General features: G+C 26.0%; 3 protein-coding genes across 3 annotated transcripts in view; 2 read left to right on the plus strand and 1 right to left on the minus strand.

Moving 5' to 3' along the window:
- Window positions 1-15,949, minus strand: part of LOC122500280 (putative oxidoreductase GLYR1 homolog) — a 40,155-nt gene extending 24,206 nt beyond the window's left edge. Inside the window, exons 1-7 of the mRNA XM_043609127.1 lie at window positions 15,834-15,949; window positions 15,699-15,735; window positions 14,869-14,957; window positions 14,670-14,796; window positions 14,464-14,565; window positions 13,994-14,179; window positions 11,773-11,946 (exon numbers count right to left, since the gene is read on the minus strand). Of these exons, the coding sequence (XP_043465062.1) occupies window positions 11,773-11,946; window positions 13,994-14,179; window positions 14,464-14,565; window positions 14,670-14,796; window positions 14,869-14,957; window positions 15,699-15,735; window positions 15,834-15,868 (750 nt within the window). The 5' untranslated portion in view covers window positions 15,869-15,949. The remainder of the gene's footprint in view (window positions 1-11,772; window positions 11,947-13,993; window positions 14,180-14,463; window positions 14,566-14,669; window positions 14,797-14,868; window positions 14,958-15,698; window positions 15,736-15,833) is intronic.
- Window positions 371-6,748, plus strand: LOC122500279 (leucine-rich repeat and immunoglobulin-like domain-containing nogo receptor-interacting protein 2). The gene is made up of 4 exons (XM_043609126.1): window positions 371-807; window positions 887-2,652; window positions 4,721-5,003; window positions 5,344-6,748. Exons 2-4 carry the CDS (start codon window positions 896-898, stop codon window positions 5,986-5,988), a joined length of 2,685 nt encoding a protein of 894 aa, XP_043465061.1. The 5' UTR covers window positions 371-807; window positions 887-895; the 3' UTR covers window positions 5,989-6,748.
- Window positions 15,950-16,700: 751 nt separating the features above from the next.
- On the plus strand, window positions 16,701-20,796 carry LOC122500328 (NEDD4 family-interacting protein 1-like). The gene is made up of 6 exons (XM_043609213.1): window positions 16,701-17,028; window positions 17,359-17,514; window positions 17,794-17,946; window positions 18,011-18,137; window positions 19,732-19,917; window positions 20,674-20,796. Exons 1-6 carry the CDS (start codon window positions 17,002-17,004, stop codon window positions 20,775-20,777), a joined length of 753 nt encoding a protein of 250 aa, XP_043465148.1. The 5' UTR covers window positions 16,701-17,001; the 3' UTR covers window positions 20,778-20,796.
- Window positions 20,797-21,713: the final 917 nt, after the last annotated feature.

Raw genomic sequence — 21,713 nt, forward strand, 5'->3', positions numbered from 1 at the left:
TTTCAAGGCCCACGAGAGCAAAATTCTAAAGACAAGAAACAAAAACCCCCCTCTCTCTCTATATATATCCATTGAAAAGAAATCAATTCAAATCCAAATCGAAAATATCAGCAAAAAAGTAATAATTTTAATATTAGAATTAGAAACAGCGAAAGGTAATGGCCGCCTTTGTCCTCGGTTGAGAATCCAGGTTCAGGTATGAGGTCGCATAAATTTATCTCTCCTTCGTGCACGGTTTTCCTTCTCTCTTTCATAATTTTTTTTTCTCCTCGTCCAATGTATATAGTTGTGTGAGCTCTCCTCGTCGAGGGAAGCCGAGGGTTTTTGAGCGTCGGCGCGAGGCAACGTTGCCGTTCAGCACCAAAAGCAACCAGGCTCTCTCCACGAGGGAGTCACAGTCAGTCAAGTGGTAATGCGAGTAGTCAGTTTTTCTACAGACTGCGCGGTGAATGTTTCGTTATTTTATCGCGCTCTATATAAATAATTTCCCTTTTTTTTCTCACTCCAATTTTTTTCATAGCGATCATGTGACAAAAGAATAATAATAATAATCAAAAATCTAATTCCCCTGTGGAATTCAAGGGATCTATCGTGCGCCAGCTGCTAAAATTCATCGTCGCGATTTGATTGGTCAACGAGCATTAAAAAAAAGAAAATAAAAGAAATTATCATTGTTCGCCTCTCTGTAAAGCGACGGCAATATGTCTTCGTTTGTCGACAACTCTGGCACAAGTAACTCTCTCATTCCCAGCAATGGATACTTTGCAAATGGTTAAAATTTAATTCCTACACTGGCCTTGAACATAGGTAGGTCCAAAAAAAAAAAAAAAATTCTCTCCTGCAAAAAAAGAAAGAAGAAAGATAAAATAAAAAAATAAATTTTCAGGTATTAGGAATGAGGGTGGTTTGGGGACCATGGTGGTTGATCTTGGCCGGACTGTTAGTCATCGGAGAGTCATCGAATTCGCGTGTTCTTCAAAAAAGAAATGTCGTCTGTCCATCTGGTTGCAAATGCGAAAACGAAGAATGGCGACTATATTGCGAGGATCGCAATTTCATGGGTCTCGAATTATTCCCAAGTGTTCGCGATGTGATATTAAAGGATGTACGCGCATCGACAGTAACTGCAAATTCATTGAAAATCAACACCGAACTTCGCCATCTCACATGGACGCAAAGCGCAATCAAAGCAATAGAGATCGGTGCATTTCAAAGTACCGTGAAATTAGAAACATTAAATTTAGGTGACAATCGCTTAACAGAATTTCCTAGCAATCTATTTCATCCACTGCATTCACTTCGTATTCTCAATTTAACTGGCAATAATTTTGTCAGCCTTCAACGAACCTGGTTTCAAAGTCTCGACTTCCTCGACGAAGTTCATTTCGCCAACAATAAACTTGCCGTGATACCATATCAAGTATTCGAGCCAGCGTGGTCATTGCGTGTCATTGATCTCGCCGGTAATAAATTGGTATCCCTGCCCGATCACAGTTTCCGGCCAAATAAACATTTACAAGAAATCGATCTCTCATCGAATCGTCTAAAACGATTACCATCGCGCCTCTTTTCAGGTCTCTCAAATCTTCGCATTCTAGGACTAGCAAATAATGAAATTGACGTTCTGCCGCGTGGCTTTTTCACCGAATTGAAAAATCTCGAACAATTGGATTTATCCGGTAATCCCATTAATCGTTTGATGGACATCACCTTCCAGGGTCTTGGAAATCTCCAAGGACTAAGTTTGAGTCGCACTCAAGTCAATAATTTCCCCCCAGGTGTTTGGAAGCATGTGCCGTCTTTGAGAAATCTCCTCATTGAAGACAATAAAATAGAGATCATCAGCAATGGAGATTTGTTGAATTTGAAAAATTTGGAAATTCTCAAAATGACAAATGGTCCATTAAGGGAAATTGGATTACGTTCACTGGACGATGTACCAAATCTCAGGAGAATTGATCTTCGCGATAATGATCTCACATTCCTGCCGGCAAATTTGGCGAGTTTAAAGAAACTCGAGGAATTGCAATTACAGGGCAATCCATGGGCCTGTGATTGTCGAATGTTTTGGTTTGTACGTTGGGCCGAATATCATGCACATAGAACTGCATTTGATTCTGGATTGCGATGCTCACATGAATCGGCAACAATTGATACAATACAAGCTCTACGTTACTTAAATTGTACACCACCAACATTATGGCGAACATCTGGTAAGGAACTTCACGTTCTTCGTCATCCAGTTCTACTTGAATGTGAATTCAATGGAAATCCAGCGCCAGCCTTAACTTGGGTTACACCGAAATTAATAACATTTCATTGGAATCCCGATCCTGCATTTCCTGACACATTCGTTCAACATCCTCAAGCGCATCTTGTCAATGAACCGCAGAAACCCTTCACAAACAATAGAATACGCTTACTTGAAAATGGCTCACTTTATATTAGTCATTTGCTCAGAGAGGACGTTGGACTTTATAAATGTTTTGCGATGAATCCAATAGCAAATTCAACGACTTATGTTACTCTTTATATGGATCCAGTTACTTATTACAACATTAAGATTCTCAGTTACGTTGTGGGTGCTGCCAGCGCGGCTGGATTTCTACTTCTAACATTATTCGTACAGTTCCTACGATATCTTTTTTTCAAGTAAGTAAATAACAAAATTCACAATGAAAAAGTAATTCTTTTCAATCATTTCACAGCAACATTTTCTCACCGCTAATCTACTCAACAAAAAAAAGAACAAATTAATAAATTCCTTCACTAAACATAGAAACTTAGTTTTCTTCCATAAAATGAAAAAACGAGGAACAAATATAAAATTAATTAAAAGAGAATGAGGTACATTTTCGAATTTATTTTCAAAATTGGCAATTTTAAAACTTAGGATTAAGACGAGAAAGAGTTTCGAACTTATTTTCAAAATTGACAATTTTCAAACTTTTATTAACAATTTCCTTCCAATTTTCTTCTCTCAATTTTTCGATAATGAGGAAAAGTTCGAAAGAAAAACAAAGTTTTCCAATTTTCGATATTTCTTCATCTTCACACCCAGAAAAAAACTTTTTGCCCTTTTTCTAAAATTTTTCCTTTCGACAATTTGGAATTATTCCTTCGAGAAAAATAGATTTTTTTAGAACCACGTATGTTTTTTATTTAATCAAAAATTTTTTGATCAAAGAAAAGAATCAAAAGAAAATTATTCTATCTCCCAAAAAGAGCTTATACTATTATTTTTTTCTTGCAGATCTGAATTATTTTCAATTAAACAGTTTTTGATTCAAATTACAAATTTTATTTCTCAGAGAATTTTTTTTCCAATATTCATTATTGAAGGGAGTAAACTAATTAATTGATAATGCTAGAGATAATTAAAAATGCTCGTTTAATTTCTTTTTAGAAATTGTTCTTTCAAATTAAAAATTTTCAAATCAAACTAAATATTTCGTTTTGAATGATTTTTGCAAAATACTTATTACTCTTAACAGAAATAAACTAATTAATTATTAATCATCAACTATTTATATGAAAGAAATAATTATTTTTTATAAAAGAAATAATTATTGTTTATGAAAGAAATAATTATTGTTTATGAAAGAAATAATTATTGTTTATGAATGAAATATTTATTTAACAAGAAATATTTATTTTAAAAAAGTATTTATTTAACAAAGAAAAATATTTATTCAACCAAGGAATAATTATTAATCGTTTGCAGAGAAAGGAAAAGTTTTTGAAAAAGAAAAAAACTTTTTTTCTGAGTATTTGCCCGATGCCAAAATATTCTTCTTCAAATAAATTTCAATTCTTCTATGTATTTATTAAATTTTAAGAACCTAATTTTTTAAAGTCAAAAACATTTTTTCCTTGTTAACTTCAATTTTCAATGTTTTAAATAAAAATAATTCAAATTTTGTCTATAATTTTCAATATAACGAAAAAATAACTAAATTCACAACTAATTTCAACACAATAATAAAATAAATTAACAAAACTCACAACTAATTTGAATATAACAATAAAATTACTAAATTCACAACTAATTTCAGTGTAACGATAAAACAACAAATTCCCAACTAATAATTTCAATGTAACGATAAGAAAAAACTAAATTCACAATTAATTTCAATTTTCGGTTATTATTGGAAGAATTTTTTTTTCTCTATCACAGTGATCACCAGACATTGTCGAGCGAGAATTCATCAAAAAGTTCTAATCAACTTATATTCAATTAGACCCTAAACGTCACTCCATTCGATTTGCTTTTTCATTTAGCCTCACCCTGGTTAATTAGTCTTCAACAAGGATGTTCATTTTAATCTTTCTTCTAATTCATTTACGAGAATGACACTCGACCCTGTAATACCTGCAATTAACCATTTTTTGTCGCTAGAGAAAAAAATACCTCTTATTAACAATTCATTTAGAAAAATCTATTTCTAATTTATTCATTTTTTCCAATTTCTACCCACTTTTCTAATTTTATTCTTTACGATTTCTACCCTCTTTTCTAATTTTACTCTTTCCGATTTCTACCCACTGTTTAATTTCATTTTTCCAATTTCTACCCTCTTCTTTTCTAATTTTACTCTTTCTAAACACATTCTTTCTAATTAAGAAATAGGACAAAAATTTTTGAAAATTTAGAAATTGCTAATAAAAGATTTTTCTTGTTCTTTTGTATTTTTTCTTTTTTTTTTGGATTTTGTCGCAGATGTGGTTTGGAGAAATGGTGTCTCTGCTGTAGGCACGTGGGTGCAACGCCACGGGCAAAACAAATTTATCAAATGCTGGACAATATTGAAAATTACAAAAGTCAGCAACTTGAGAGGTTACGGGAGAATTATACCCAACAAGTGCACAGAATTAAGGACAATTGCGCTCAGCAGGTGGAATGGATCAGAGAGAGTTACGAGGGTCAAATGCGTCACATACGCGATATTCGGGATTACGGAACAAATCACCTAACAACACTACGTGATCAATATTACGAACAGGTAATTCCCAATTTTCCTAAAAGCCTTTCAATTCTACAATTGTTACCACCTCAACATGGCTTCCTTTAATCATCAACACTGTTTTCCTCAAATTTATACTCAAAATCAATGAAAGTATAACAAAGTAAATTCTAAACACTTTTAATATTTAAAAATAATATATACATTTTTCCAATTATTTTCGAAACAATACAAACATTTAAAACAAATTTTCTATTGTAAAAAATTAAAATTATTATTTATCAGAAAAGTAAATTTTTCCTGCTAGAATAATAATAAGAAAGAAAAAGAGGGCAAAAGTAACGGCAAACTAAACAGATGTTTAATTATAAATTCGCAGGTGAAACGAGTGCGTGACTATTCAACAGGTCAATTGAATTGGGTGCGTGAAAATTACGTCTTCCAGCGGAACAAGATAAGGAAATTTAGTGCTCATCAAGTGCTTCGCTTACGAGAAAGTTGTAAATATCAACAACAAACATTAAATAAAGTTCTCGAGAATTTGCCAAATCTTTATTTCGACAATTGTCGAAGTGGTTCATGCGGGAAAAGTGAATCGGCAGTATTTGATCCGAAGAATATAAGTACAGCAGAGCTTGATATTTATTTTAAGGCAAAACTCGAGGATCTCGCGGCAGGTGGTAGTCTTGATGATGTTAACAGTGAATATTATACACCAACAGAATTATCATCGTCAAGTCCAAGGGGACAATTTTTACTCGAGGAAATTCATATAAATTATATTGAAACTGGTCCACCGCCACCACTCGATCCACCGATAGGATCATCAAAATTATTTCTCCATTGTTTCGAGGAATTTGGTAGTACAACGACAATTGATCATGGTTCCGAATATGATAGACCAATGTTTCGTGGTGCTAGCGCTGAATTCCTCGCCAAAGAAATGAAAGCAACGCCTGAAGTTCTAAGTCTCCTTGCACCGAGTACGAGCCTTCCTGATCTACCAAGGGAGACAACACTCTAGTCTAGACAACACATCAGTTTTTCATTACTACAAAAGAAAAAGAAACATTAATCAATGCTGTGCAAGACTATTTTTTTTTTATTTTGCTTCGGGGATTTTTATTAGTTTCTATAATTATTATTATAATTTCTCTTTTGTGGAAAGAAGAATGAAATGTGACAGTGTTTCATGTGCATTGTGTGCTTCCTCGCGAGTGTCAACTCCTGTTTTTTTCCCCTTTTTTTGACAAGTACCTGAGAGAAGTGTACAAAGGAAAATAAGAGCGTTGTGCCAAGAAACAATAATTGATGCATCGACAGTGTGTTTGTGTGTAAAAAAAAATGAAGGAAAGAAGAAAAATTGCCAGACAGTCAAGGAAATATTTTTCAAAAATAAACAAATCGCGAGAAAGAGAGAGAGAGAGAACACCTCCCTTATTTATCAATTTCGCAAAATCTTTTCTATCAAAGGAGAAAAAATTCGCAATTTCTCTTATGACTGCTTATAAGTGGGCGTGACAGAAGACTGACTTTTATTTCGTTTCGCATTCAGCGAATCTTCCTAAATAATTTTCTTTTCTCTCGTTTATCATAAATTTAAAAGAAAATAACAACAAAAGGCGAGTGCTAAAGAAAGTTCTCTCTTCACACCCTCAGGACTCTCGTTAAACGAGTTTTATTACTCTCTTTTAAACATAGTGCTTGTAAGATTGTTTGACAAATGAAAAAATATATTTGATTATTAATAATTAAAATAAATATTACGAATTGATAAAAAAAAACTAAAAGAAATTTTAAAATAAACGGCAAATGTACGTAAAGTCAGAAAAAAATCTCTTCAGAAGCAATTTTAGACAAAATAAAGATTTTATCAAAAAAAAAAAATATGCAAAAATCTATTATCAAAAATAAGACTTCTTTTTCATCCCATTATTCGTCAATAATTAAATCGAAAGACTTTTTTCACAACATTAATTCAATTTTTCATTCTTACGAATAAATATTCCTAAATTAACAAACGAATATAAATATTTATTCGTAGGAAATAATTTATAATCAGAAATATTTATATTAAATATTTATTTTTATATAGAAAAAAAAAATTCCATTGAATGTGGAAAATTCTTCTGACACCTAATTAAATGGCCTTTAATTCGTGTGGATTCGGACATTACTTCTTTAAAAGTAATTTCAAAAAAAAATGTTTTTCGTTATTGTGAAAAACATTTTTTTCTTTTGAACAAGAGAATAAAAACAAAAAACGTATCACATCGAATTCAACGGGACGTTCTTCCTTGAATCTAGCGACTACACAAAGACTCGTACTTATGCTTCCTTGGTTATTAAAATATTTTCTATATATAATAATCTCATTATAAAAAGCCTCAAATCTCACATGTCGAGAGATTTTTGTGGAATAATTAAAATTAGAAATGTGCAAAACGCTAATTTCAAAGTAAGCGATTTTTAATAAAGAGAATCGTGTGCTAAACATCTCAAATTTATTTTTATGCGATTTCAATTTTTTTTAACATCAATTATTTTTAATATCAATTTTTTTTCAACTTTAGTTTTTTTATCAATATTTTTCAATTTCAGTTTTTTTTTATCAATTTTTTCAATTTCGATTTTTTAATATCAAATTTCTTTCAATTTCAGTTTTTTTAATATCAATTTTAATTTTTTTAATTTTCGAATTTTTGAAAGGAGAAACCTTTTTTAATTATTTAAAAACAGTTTTAATTCTCTATATTTATTTTTAAATTACAATTTTGATTCTCAACTTTTTATAAATTCCAGTATTTCAATTCTCGATTCTCAAAAATTTTGAAACATTTTCGAATTTTTGAAAACTGAAAATTCTCGTTAATTATTTAGAAACAATTTTCATTCTCTATATATTTATTTTTCAATTTGAAATTCAAATTCACAAATTTTTTTTCAAATCTCAATAATCTGAGCTGATTTTTAAAAATTTGAAAAACTATCGAATTTTCGAAAACTGAAATTCTTTTTAATTATTTAGAAACAATTTTAATTCTCTTTATTTAGTTTTTAATTTGTAATTTTAATTCTCAACTTCATTTTACAATTCTCAATATCTGAACGCTCGATTTTTAAAAATTCGAAACTTTCCAACTTGAGATGAAAATCCTGACTTTTTTTTACTTCAGTGAAGTTCACAACATTTATGATCAACAATTGAAAAAAAAAAATATTCTTCAAGCGGAACTTCTAGATCATTTTTTACTCCCATTTTTTTAAATTCGAATCATTTTAGTACAAATTCCTAAGAGAATTTATTTTTCCAAAAAGCAAAATCTGAATTTTTTCAAAAGAAAAATTCACTTTTAAATAAATTTTAAAATTAAAATAATGGACCATCAAATAGGAATATGTGAATTTTATCAAGCGATCCATCGTGTATGACCTTTAACACTTTCGTTAAATTAAACAAAAATTTTTAACTTCAACTCTTGAGCGTGTCAAAACTTTACAAGGTTTTTACCAGTTGTTTGTTTTGTAACTATTTTTTTTATTTTCTACGACAGCCCACATTAAATATCATTGAGAACAATTGTTCAAACGATCTATTTAATAAAAAATCTCTTCGTATCATAAAAGCAACTAATTTCGTTATCAAACTATTATCACAAACTTACGCAACATTCAAAAAATGAATAAATTATAATTTAAAGCCGAATATTTTCATTTTTATTTCAATAAAATTGAATAACAATTATAATAATAAATTATATATAAATAGAAGCAAGAAAAGTAAAAAAATATTTAGAAGCAAAAACAAAAAAAAAAATTTAGAGGCAAAAAAAGGAAAAATATATTCAGAAGTAAAAAAATATTTAGAAGAAAAAATTAATTCGTTTCTATAATTGAATGAAACAATTTCCTATGTATTTAAAAATTTGAAATTCTTTTCTAATAAAATTAAAAATGTAAATGCAATTTACAAAATAAAAATAAAAAAAAATTACAAAAAAATAACAAAAAAAAAAATTATATAAAAAGTTACTAAAGAAAAGATAAAATGTAAATAATAGAGAAATTACGTAACGAAACTCGTGATCATCTTTGACTATGAGAAAAATACTCACAAATCTATTGAATTGAATCTATAATACTGTTCGAGAGAGAGAAACTATCAAAGAAAATAAAAAGCGAATATTTCATGAATGTATTAATGTCTAACTTGGAGACATTTGCCTTTTACGTTTAGCGATAAGCACATTATTGTACATATTTTGTTGTACTACCGGAAAGAAATAATAAAAAAAAAACTACGTACACTTAAATGTAAAGCTTCATCAAGATTACTGCGCTATACGACTCGAGAGGGAAAAAGATCGAGAGAAAGAAAAGAGAGAAGTCACAATGTTGACGAGAACTGAATCCCTACTACTGTACAATCAGTGTCAATGTCCAAATGATTCGTTGGGTGCTCAGATTATCTACATACAAACGCAGAGAAGTAACAATATTTTTTACAGTTCCTATTCTATTAGTGACAATCACGAGATCTTTTATATTATTTTTCATCAAAATTCCTTATCGAACAAAAATTACATTTTTTTCCATAATAATTGTAGAAAAAACTTTTCCTCTTCACTATAAACGAGAAGAGAAAAAATTTACTGAAGAGAAAAAAAATACATTTACAATGAGAAAAAATAGAAATGTAAAAATTATTACATCAATTTAAAAAAAAAATATAGAATATCGTCAAAAATACCTATATTATAGCGAGAGAGGAAAAATGAAAAGAAAAAGATGTAACGAAACTAGAACGACGATGAAGAGAAAAAAAAAGTGTATGAGTTTAATTCTGCACAAAATATACATATAGATAAGGCGTGAGAAATCAATAGAATCGATTTACCTCCTAAATAACATCGAGCCCAATTTTGTTACTTTTTTCAAACTCTGTTTTTTATAAATAATAATATAGATTGCGAAGAAAGTCAATTTTAATTGTACATTAATTTAAAAAAAACACGATAATTTTTTTTTTATTTATCTGAAAAAATAATTTTCGAAACTTCACCTATAAATGTTTTGAAATAAAATATTTTTTACTTAATATTCTAATTTTGTCTTTCTTTTTTTTTCTCAAATAGCTATAGAGATACTTTTTAGATCCACTTTTTTATTAACTAATTAGTTTTTAAGTGCCATTAAATTTAATTTTTTTTCTCAAAAACAAAATCATTAAAAAATGTAACATTTTTATTGCAAACAATTTAATAATTGTATTAATAATTTAATATTGAATTGTTATTCAATAATTTAATAATTATTGAAAAATTTTAATCAAAAAACTGAATCATTTTTGACAAAAAAAGAAAACAGAAAAGCATATTAAATTTAATGGAAAGAATTTTTGCCAAACGGAAAAACAAATTAAATTTAATGGAAAGAATGAAACAAACTTAAATAGTCCATTAAAGAGAAATTAAAAGTATCCATAAAACTTTTCGGAAAAAGTTAGAAAAAAATATAACTTAATATTTATAACTTAATATTCCTTAAGAAAAATTCTAGTTGAAATAAATAATCAAATTTACAGTAGCTGAAATTAATTCTTTTCTATCTTTGTTAAAAACTGTCTAAAAAGAGAAAATTAAATGGCTTATAATCTGTTGCCGTAATATAACTAGAGTTTGGAACCATGAGTAAATATAATAAAATTTAAAGTGCGACTAAAACATCAAAGATAAAAGGAAACATCATTAACTTAAAAAAATTATTTTTATATTATAAAAATACTGTGATATTAAATAATTAAATAACTGAATATTAAAGGTGTATTAAAACAAATTCAGTTGTAAAAGTTAAAAAAAGCAGTTTTCAAATTATAAAAATTTGTAGAGCGAAATACTATACTATTAAAAATCTGTATCTGTCAATTTTAATAAATAATCATAATCAATTTAAATATTTTGTTTAATGTCAATTACTGTAAAAAATTAATCGTAACGATTATTATTATTCTGTTTGCACATTTTATAATATAGATGAAAATATAATATATATTATACATATTAAAATATATAATTACTATATTATACAATATTGTATACGATATAATATTATAATTTATAATATATAAAATTAATAGTTTAGTCAATTATAATTATCTAGACATTGAAATATTAATTTAATATATAAATTATATTTATATAATAATATTCTTCAACATTATATATTAAATTAATATTATAATATCTAGATAAATATTTATTGAAAGTTAACTTAATTTCAAAAATTTGTTACAGATTTCTAAAGGCAGAATTTCATAACTCATTAAATAAAATAACTTCACTGCACCATATGAATAATATCAACGCTCAAGGATTCCATTTCACCATTTGATCAAAGGCATATTTTTACATTTTATAAAACTCCTATTAATTGAAATAAATTTTTCCTTTTATGGAAAGTAATAATTAAATTATAACAATTCGAATGAATAATATTGAATCACAATAATTTTAATTGAATAGTATTAAAATATAACTCTAATTAATAGTATTAAATTATAATAATTGTAACTAATATTATTAAATTATAATAATTCTGACAAATATTATTAAATTATAATAATTATAACTAATATTATTAAATTATAATTACAGTAATTAATAATATTAAATTATAATTAGTGTAATTAATATTAAATTATAGTTCTGCTTAATAATATTAAATTATAATTACAGTAATTATAATTTATAATATAGCGAATTATAATTTAATTTTTTCAATTGAACAAAAAAGATAAGATTGAACATACCTTTTCTTGTGTTCTGTTCCAGACAATAACCTTGTGACCACTGTTGATTAAATTTTTAACTATACCACTGCCCATAATTCCAAGTCCCAGAAATCCGAATTTCAGCGTTGATGGCATGATGTTCTTCTCCTTCAGCGTTTGAGAAAGAGTCTCCACGTCCAATGGCGGAGTCACCTGCATTGGAGAGAAATACTAAAGTCCAATTGTCTCTAATGATTTTCTTCCATTCATCAAAATAGAAACCATAATTTAATATTAAAAAAAATCTACGTTTTTTTTTTAAATATTTCGTTGGAAATGTAAAAAGTTAATGAGTAATTTACTTAATTAAATTTAAATTTTATTCATTTTCTTCATTGTAATTAATTTATTATTATAATATTATAAATATAAAACGTTATAAATATAAAACTTCAAAAGGATGAAATATTATAAAAATAATAAATATAATTATTATAAATATATAATATTATAAACTTGAAACGTTATAAAGATAAAATATAATAATAATAATAATAATAATAATAATAATAATAATAATAATAATAAATAATTGTGCAACAAGAATGTATTTTTACCTCGTTTTCTAAAATTCAGGATTGAACAGAAATTAAATTGAAAGGACTAATCTAAAGCTATAGACGATTTTTGAGAACATTTTTGCCTGTACGTTTAGTTCACTCTAAAACTTTTGTTACAAATTTCTGAACACAAAGCCATGGGTAAGATCGTCTAAATGTTAAAAGAATATGAAACAAATATGTTACCAAAAATATATTTTCAAAATTTATCCGATAAAAAAATGTATAAATCCAAAAAGATGTAAATACATGGAGAAATGAATGTAAATCTAAAATCTATATTTTCAAAATTCAAATGTATATCAAGGAGAAGAAATCCAGGAATATGAAATATTTATTCAAGAGAACTAAAAGCAGATAACAAATTATATAAAGGCAAAAGTGTTTTTTTTTCAAATCATTTTCTTTAAACTATTTTAATCTTATAACCCTTTAAACTTAATTTTCCCATAATTTCTATTAAGTTTTTTAAAGTTTTTTAGTTTCAAATTCCAAATTATTTATAAAAAATATTACTCTATTAGGAAAATAATAATTTAAGTATTAAAGCATTAAAATTTAAGTAGAAAAATATACATCTGTAAAAGAATTAATATTCGGTTTTAAATTTTTTTTATACTTCAGCAATATAATTAAAAAATATTCCATCTATATTTCAAGAATATTTTAATATTTATTTATTTAATATTTAATATTCACAAATGCTTTCAAATATTCCAAATTTATGCGAAATATTTCTATACATTGTTCTACTGGAATAATATTATAAAATAATAGAAATGATAGAATAAGAGAAATAATATTATTCCTGTATTATTAAATAATAATATTATTATTCCTGTAAAATATTACATGAATACTAATTATTAATTGTCAATAATTGTTAATAATAATAATACAAGAACAATCCATGTAAAATAAATTTCAATAATTAATAATTTAATGACTAAAATATTTTCCAAAGATTCAAATAAAACATTTCAATAATATTAACGATTTTTTTTTATTTATAGCAAATTTGTTAGTTTTAGAAAATTAATTCAAGCAATTAATTTAAGAAATTAATTCAAGTAATTCGTTTAAGAAATTCATTTAAGTAATTCATTTAAGTAATTTAGAATTAATTAATTTAAGTAATTTAAAATCAATTAATTTAAGTATAATTTATAAACTAATCAAAAACGTTTCATTTAGTGGACAATTTACATCTGAACAAAGAAGCTTTTTCCAAGCCTTTCATTAACAGATTAAATTATTTCCAAATATGGAGAAAATCCTCCCAAAAGGAATCAAGAATGAAATAATAAAAAATCAGATTAAAATGCATTTCATCGACTAATAAACAAATTCTATACTCTCATAAAATAAAATTGTTAATGTCGAGTAAAATCAGGGGACTAAATTTTTCATTACGTGAAATAATACTGGTTACACATAATTGACGTTAGAGGCGCTCACGGTATTCTTTAGAAGATAATCATTGAGAGTTGAAAAAGCAAAACCCCCTGCACAGAAGTTGAATCATTAACTCTCAAATTAAATTAAAAAAAAAAATGTTTTCTCCGGAAAAATAACTATTATTTTATTGCCTTGGGTAAAGGTAAAAGAAAAAAAATATTTCATACAAAAAAAATACTTACAGGTCTGGCGATATTTGATGGCCTGTTCAATAATGTTGATCCTGATTTTCTCGATGTTGCAGAATGATTTAAAGCTGGACTAAGACTTCCTACTCGAATGCTATTGCTTGTGCTTGACTCTCGTCTTTGTCTCTTGGCGGGACGACGAATTTCTGCACTGTCAACTCTCTTTACTTTTGGCGTTTCCTGCAGAAGACAATTCACATGTTACTTTTCAACACTGTTTACATTTTTTTGTAAATTAATCATTTCTTAAATTAGTACTAAGTGAATTAGAAAAATTAGTATTAAATCAATTAGAAAGTATTAAATAAGTGGAAAATAATTGTAAATACGGTTTCAATATATATCGTTAATTTCAACAATTTCTTTTACCTAATAATAATTAATTTAAAGAAGCAGTAAATAGAAATTATTCAGATAAAATCAGTCAAAGTAATAAATTATAATAGTCAAGATAATAAACTAACCTTTCGGGGTTTTGGAGTCTTGGGTGTTTTCTTTTCAGCGGGAACTGTGTCTTCTTTGAGTCGATCAAATAACGAATCAGGATCCAATCCATCTTCGAAAATCTAAAATAAAAATTGCCAAGTAAAAATCTTGTAATTTCGAATAGCAATTTTAATCGTGAAACAATAAAATTTAAAAAAGGGAAATATTATTTAAAAATACTCGCCTCTCCTTTGGCAATAAATTCCTCTATTGCTCCCACAGCTTCTTTAAAATGACCAGTTTTACTTGATTTAACCAAAGTTTCTTTAAATTCATGATAGGGTTTGATATTCGCCTCCTCTATCCAGGCACTAGAAATAAAACAACCAATTATTTAACAACAAATAGTAAAGAACCATTTTAAAAATAGAAAAAAAACTTACTAGTTATTTGTTCCAAAGAAGAAAATGCACTGAATTGGACCTTTTTTCGGATTTGTTGGTCTCTTTAAATCCTTGGAGGGAAGCGATACCTTCGAATATTGTAAAAATTAGTATTCACAATAATTACAAATAATTAGTAATAAAGGTTAGGTTTATATTTTCTTTTATATATTCAAATACCAAAATAAAGAATACGAATAAATAAAAATGTGTGACAAAAATTGTGTTTAAAAAATAAAACAAGATCAAAACAACCCTTCTCAGTTGACTTTGCAATAAATCCCCCTTTTTTCAAACTACGTGAGAATTAAAGAGTTCAACAATTAAATAACATTTTTAGTAATTACAAAAATTACAATAATTAAAGATTTACAGTATTGAAAAGAAATAATAACAAACGTCAGAACCAACAAACCGAGAGTAAAAATAAAAGAACATCTGACAGTTAAACAAAATCATTCTAGTATGTTAGAGAGCAAAACAATTACACTAAACGACAAAGTAAACATTTTTTTTATAAATAAAAGAAACTAAATGCATTATAATGAAAATAACACGTCAAATTTAGGTTATAATTTCACTGTCTGCGCGCCAATTTGAATTCGAAGGGCGGGTGTGGCGGGAGACGTAACATTTTACGGCTAAACAGCAGCGTCAACGGATATACAAATAAGAAACTTTTAAAAACTCTAAAATATTAAATGAAATTTAAATTTAATGAAAATACATTATCTTAGCCATGACAGTAATGATGCTTATACGCGCAACAGTGAATTGTGTAAGTGTGTAAGGTAAAGTGGAGCCGTTAACAAGCGGCAAATGCAACTCACCCGACCAGGCCACGGCGAGAATCCCTTCATTTTTGCCCTGAAATCCATAGAATATTCGATTAATAAATGAACAATAATCCTTGTATAATATTGCTTAGGAAATATTACGTAATTTAAAAAGCACTTGATACACACCATACTAAATCACCTAATTTAAAAACTTCCGACATTTCAACCAAAAAAACTTTATCACCTCTTTTACACACAAGCGACTAAACACGACTGAAGCGACTCGCAAGAACGGCAAGCTCGCGTCGTTTTGTACTACGTTAGTCAAACACTTCCAAAAGAACTCCTTAGTCAAATGATCGACTAAAAAATTCTTTTTTCCGTCAAATAAAGAATTTTTTTTCTCGAAATATTACATTGGTGTCTAATTTTGCCCTATTTAACATCTTCCAACAAATACGTCAGCCATTTTGTGGAAAAAGTGCATTTTCGTTGTAAAACGATAAAATTTTCTAATAACATTCAAGAAAGTAAATTCGCATTAAATTGATCGCGAATAATTTTACTGTTTAATTATTTATATTATTTTTATTATTATCTATAAACAACAAATATTTACAATTTCAATTGAATTTTTCCCTGAGAATAAAAAATTCCCAAAGTACTTCCGGTAAACCCTGTCGGTAATACAGTCCGCAGCCAATAGAAATAAACCATCATTTGGACAAGCTATTACAACTCTTTTCAAAATAAATTAAATATTCATTTAGTATATTTATAAATAATTTCTTACCATCAATGTTATTTTTAAAATTCACTTTTCAATCTAAATTAATTAAACTGTTTAGTAAAGACTAATTTCTAAAATATTCATTTTTACTAATTTGAATACTAAGCCGTGAATGAACGATTTTTAACCAATGAGAATCTCTAAAATTTCTTCAATATTTCAATATATTTTTTTTGACATTTTATCCATTTTATCATTAGAAGGTTAAAAAGGTTATAAATTAAAAATTCACTTTTGACACTTTGACATTGTTCCCAAGTGATTTTATTCCAAATTGTTTAGAATTTTTTTTAGAAACAATTGTGAGAAAATAACAAGTACGTTGAAAATAATTGAAATAATTTGACGTTGTAGCAGAAATAATAATAAATACACGGCATTAAAGAGCTGTCAATGATAAGTGATTTTATCCATTCTTGTCTATACTAGAATATTATCCATCTGTCAGCCATCAAATGTATAGGTTTTTAAAGTGAATAAAAGTTGTCAAACTGATAAACATTTCCACATATTAAAAAAGAATTAATAACAATATTGAAGTTGAAATTAAAAAATCTACAGATTATGGATAATAATAATCGTTCCAATTTGGTATGTCAAATATTAATAAAATAATTTTTCGAGCACTAGAAATTTTTAAGTCGTAAATTATATATATATATTTACGATTTCATTTAATGTTTTTAAAATGTAACAATTCCACCAGATTGTAGTGTTGACAATTTTCTTTCCTTATTTCACGATTTTGTTTAACATTTCACAAATTGAGTAAATTGGTAAATATTTAGAAATTTTTATAATAATAACATAATGTGTGCTTTTATTTTGGTGCTTATTTGCATTATTAAGGGGACGGAGAATTTGTTTTATTGATTAAGCATTTCGAGTGTTTTGATATATTTCTTTTTTTTTATTTGTTAGGAGAACGATAATAGTTCGGGGGAAACATCACAAAAAGACGTTCCAACATTGACAGTAGAATTACCCGCTGCTTCTGCTAGTGTTACTTCAAATATGACACTTAATCAGCCTAATTCTGAAACCCCAACAACAACAATAACAACAACAACACAAATGGTAATAATAGCTAAAATATTAATATTGAATTTGTCAATTAATTGTAGGGATTTTTATTTTAATAATTCAATGACAATGCAATGTTTTATGAATGTCATTAAATTTTTACGATTGTAAATGTTATAGTTTAATAGTTAAATCGTTAAAGTAGTGGAAATTGAAGTTAAAATCGAATTTAGAGTGAAACTTGATTTTATTTCTATATTTAATTGTTGTGATAAAGGCCAATGTATAATGAGAATTTAGTCAAAAATAATTTTCTTATCATTTTCAATGTAGGCAGAGGAAGATGTGATATCACCTCCGAAGCCAGATTTTTCTGCACCTCCTCCATACGATGTGGCTACAAAATTACCCAGTTATGAGGAAGTTCAACGTGAAAAAACACTTCAAGGAGAAGCAATTCCTCACATACATCCTCAAATTCATGTGGTAATTATTCTTATCTATTAACCTCCATTAATCTTATTTTTTTTTAATTTTTCTTATTTCATAGCCTAGTGGAATCAGACAACAACAACCGTCAGCAATTCTTACAATTGACATCGATGGAGTCGAGGGCGATGCATTGGCCGAAAGTAGAATGCTCGGCACAGATTTTATGTTTTTCACTGCTTTCTTGGGTGAGCTTTCAATTATATCAAAATATTTGCTTTTTGGCAAAACAATTTTTTAATTATTATAATAAATAATTAAACATAATTGAATTCATTTCAAGAATTTTATCAACATTTTTTTCCATAATTGAATTCTTTCATAGAAAAATGTATTTAAAATTGTATTAAAAATAATTTAATTCTTGGCAAGATTTTATTACAGTTCTTTAAAATAATTAAATTGTTTTTAATAATTTATTTCAATATTCTTGAAAATAGTGAAGTTTTTTTTTAATAATTTTTACTGAAAAATTTTAAAGTAATTGAATTTTATGAAGTATTGAATTATTTTTAACTAATTGTAATAAAAATCCTTTGCAAAAAGTCAATTTATAAATAATAAAAATCTACGTAAAAAAATTCAATTATTTTTCTATAAATAATAAACTTCTTATATAAGAATTTGAATTTCACTTATTTTCAATTCCATTTTTAAATGATTTCTTCGAAAATTTCAATTATATCAATAAATAGTCCATTTTTCCCAGGAATTCAAATATTTTAAATGTAATTTTCATAAAATTCTTCTCAAAAATACACTTATTTTTTAAAATTTTACAAAAAAAATCAATTATTTGCAGAAATAATAAATTTTTTGGCAGGGATTCAATTATTTTAGAAAGTTTTTAATAAACTTCTATTCAAGAATTCAATTATTTTCAGAAATAATTAAATTTTTTATGTACTGAAAATCATTGAATTCTTGTAAAGTATTTATGAAAAAAATTTGAATATAATTGAATTCATTTCAAGAATTTTATCAACATTTTTTCAAATAATTGAATTCTTTCGAGAAAATGTAATTAAAATTTTCAAAATTTCAAAATAATCGTGTTTATTATTAATTATAATTAACAATTTTTCTATTAAATTATATTAAAATTATTCATCGAAAATTAAATTAAAACTAAATCTTTTAAACAATTTTATCGTAGTTTGGTAAATAATTACATTTTTTTAGAAGAATTTCATTAAATTTCGTAAAAATATTGTAATTTTAAAAAATAATTTTAATTGAAAATAATTGAAATTTACAAAGAATTTTATTAAAAACTTTTGTGAACAATTAAATTATTGTTTAGAAAAATTTTATTACAATTTTTAAAAATAATTAAACCTGTTAGAGAAATTTTATTAAAATTGTATTGAAAATAATTGAATTCCTTTCTAGAATTTTAATATTTATGAAAATAATTAAATTTCTCAGAAGAATTTTATTATTTACAAAAATAATTGAATTCTTGCCAACAATTTTACAATTTATAAAAATAATTTAATTGTTTCGAAGAATTGTTTATCAAAATTGTTGAAAATATTTGAATTTTTATTAAAACACTTGAAAATAATTGAATTTAAATAATATTATTAAAATTGAAAATAATTGAATTCCACCGAAACATTTCATTATTTATGAAAATAATTGAATTCCTTTGAAGGATTTTATTATTTATAAAAATATTTTAATTCTTTCGAATTCTTGCGAATTATTATTTATAAAAATAATTGAATTATTTTTTAGAGAAAGAGAGTAGAAAAATAAAATACGAAACCTTTCTTTCAGTTGCTTTTCTCTTCAATTGGATTGGATTCCTTTTGTTGATGTGCTTCTGTCATACAGTTGCCTCTCGATATGGAGCCTTGGCAGGCTTTGGTCTCTCTTTGACAAAATGGACATTAATTGTCAAACACTCAACTGACTTAGCTTCTCGTGAAAATTCCTGGTTATGGTTCCTGATTATGGCATTCGGTAAACAATAAATTAATAATTTCAGGGATGCTACTGATTAAGAAAATTGGGGAAAATGAAAATATTCAGGGAAATTAGGGAATTTTATCAAAACTGTGTGTTTAAAAACATTTTTTATTTAGAAAACTTGAATTCTCCTTTAATTTTTTTTCACTTTGAAAACTTTTGAATCCCAATGAATTTAAAAATAATACCATGATTTTTTTTTAATTTTCCGTTAAATAATTGAATTCGATTTTAAATAATTAAATTCTAGAATAACTTTCTTAAAATTAATTTGAATTAATTTTCAAAAGATTTTAGTATAAAAAACACTTTTAATTTTCAGAAATAATTGAATTAATTAAAGAATTTAATTACAAATTCTTATGAAAATTGAATTTTCGAAAAATTTTAATTTAATAGTTAGTAAATATTTGAAATTCTAAAAAATTTGTTTTTGTAAAATATTTCAATTCTCTTTTTAAAGGTAATTGAGTTTTTATAAACAAGTAATTAAAAATTTTTGAAATAATTGTAATTTCCTAAAATACTATTAAAAAATAATTAAATTTTTTAAAGAATTTTAATTAATGTCTGGAAATCAAAGAAATGTTAGGAAAAGAAATTAAAAGAAATTTGTTATTTATTATATAATTATTATATAATTATTTGTCAATCCTGAATTTTGTTTCTTAATTGTCACTAATTAATAATAATTAATTTATAATTATTTTATAATTGATTCACAATTAATCAAAAAAATTTCCCTTACAGGTGTTTTAATTTGCATTCGTGCTATTATTCAATACTTGAATATTAAACGAGGCTGGAGATTACTATCAGGAAGTCCTCAAGAGCATTTTCTTTTTTTTTACTAAAAAATAAATTCTGAAGAAAGAAAAAAACAATGTTTGAACGTACACGCTTTAGAGCAAAAAAAAAAAAAAAACAGCATTTTTACTTGAAAATTATACTTGTTTGGTATATAATAATCAACACACATATAGAAGCAACATCACTCTATAACAGTATGGATCGTTTTAATGAAGAGGAGTTGAGAAAAAAACGGGGGGAAAAAACGAGGACTTATTGGAATTTGCCAAATTTGTTACAAAAGAAAAACCAATAGATTAGATTGAGAATTTAGCAAGATTTATAACCACAATGAAAATGAAAACTCAAATTAAAGAAAAAAACAAATACGTGTAAAATTAATTGACTTCTTATACTTTTTTATTGCTCAAAATAGCATCGATAGCGCTTGATAAAGAAAAAAAATTATAATTATTTCTTTCTTTTTACACAATTTTAATTATAAATAGCTTCAAAAGTATTCGTGTAAATTGTGATATTTTTTTCGTATTTAGAAAAAAAAAAAAAAGATAACGTTATATTTGTCTGCACCCCGAATTCAACGGATGTGACCTTTCTTTTAAATTGTATTCTATTTTTGCTAAATCACAAGTTTTCAGTAAATGAAAAAAAGAAATTACACATTTGTAGATTGTGAAACAAAAAAATCACTATGCGGCTTCATATTAGATCTTTAAATAATATGTCCGTCTCTTGTTTTTACATTGTAATTTATATATAAATATCTTATATAAATATATACATATATATATATTATTATATCTAAAGAGTACATAGGCTAGATTAAGATACACGTACACTTTTAAGTGTTTTAAAAAAAAATATTCAATTTGACATTAATATTAATTTTTTAAATTTTTTGTCAAATCTATTATTTTATTATTATTGTTATTATTATTGTAATATTCCAATAGTACATTATACCAAATGTATTATAGTAC

The sequence above is a fragment of the Leptopilina heterotoma genome, unplaced genomic scaffold (assembly GCF_015476425.1).
Source record: "Leptopilina heterotoma isolate Lh14 unplaced genomic scaffold, ASM1547642v1 Lhet_183, whole genome shotgun sequence".
Classification (NCBI taxonomy): Eukaryota; Metazoa; Arthropoda; class Insecta; order Hymenoptera; family Figitidae; genus Leptopilina; species Leptopilina heterotoma.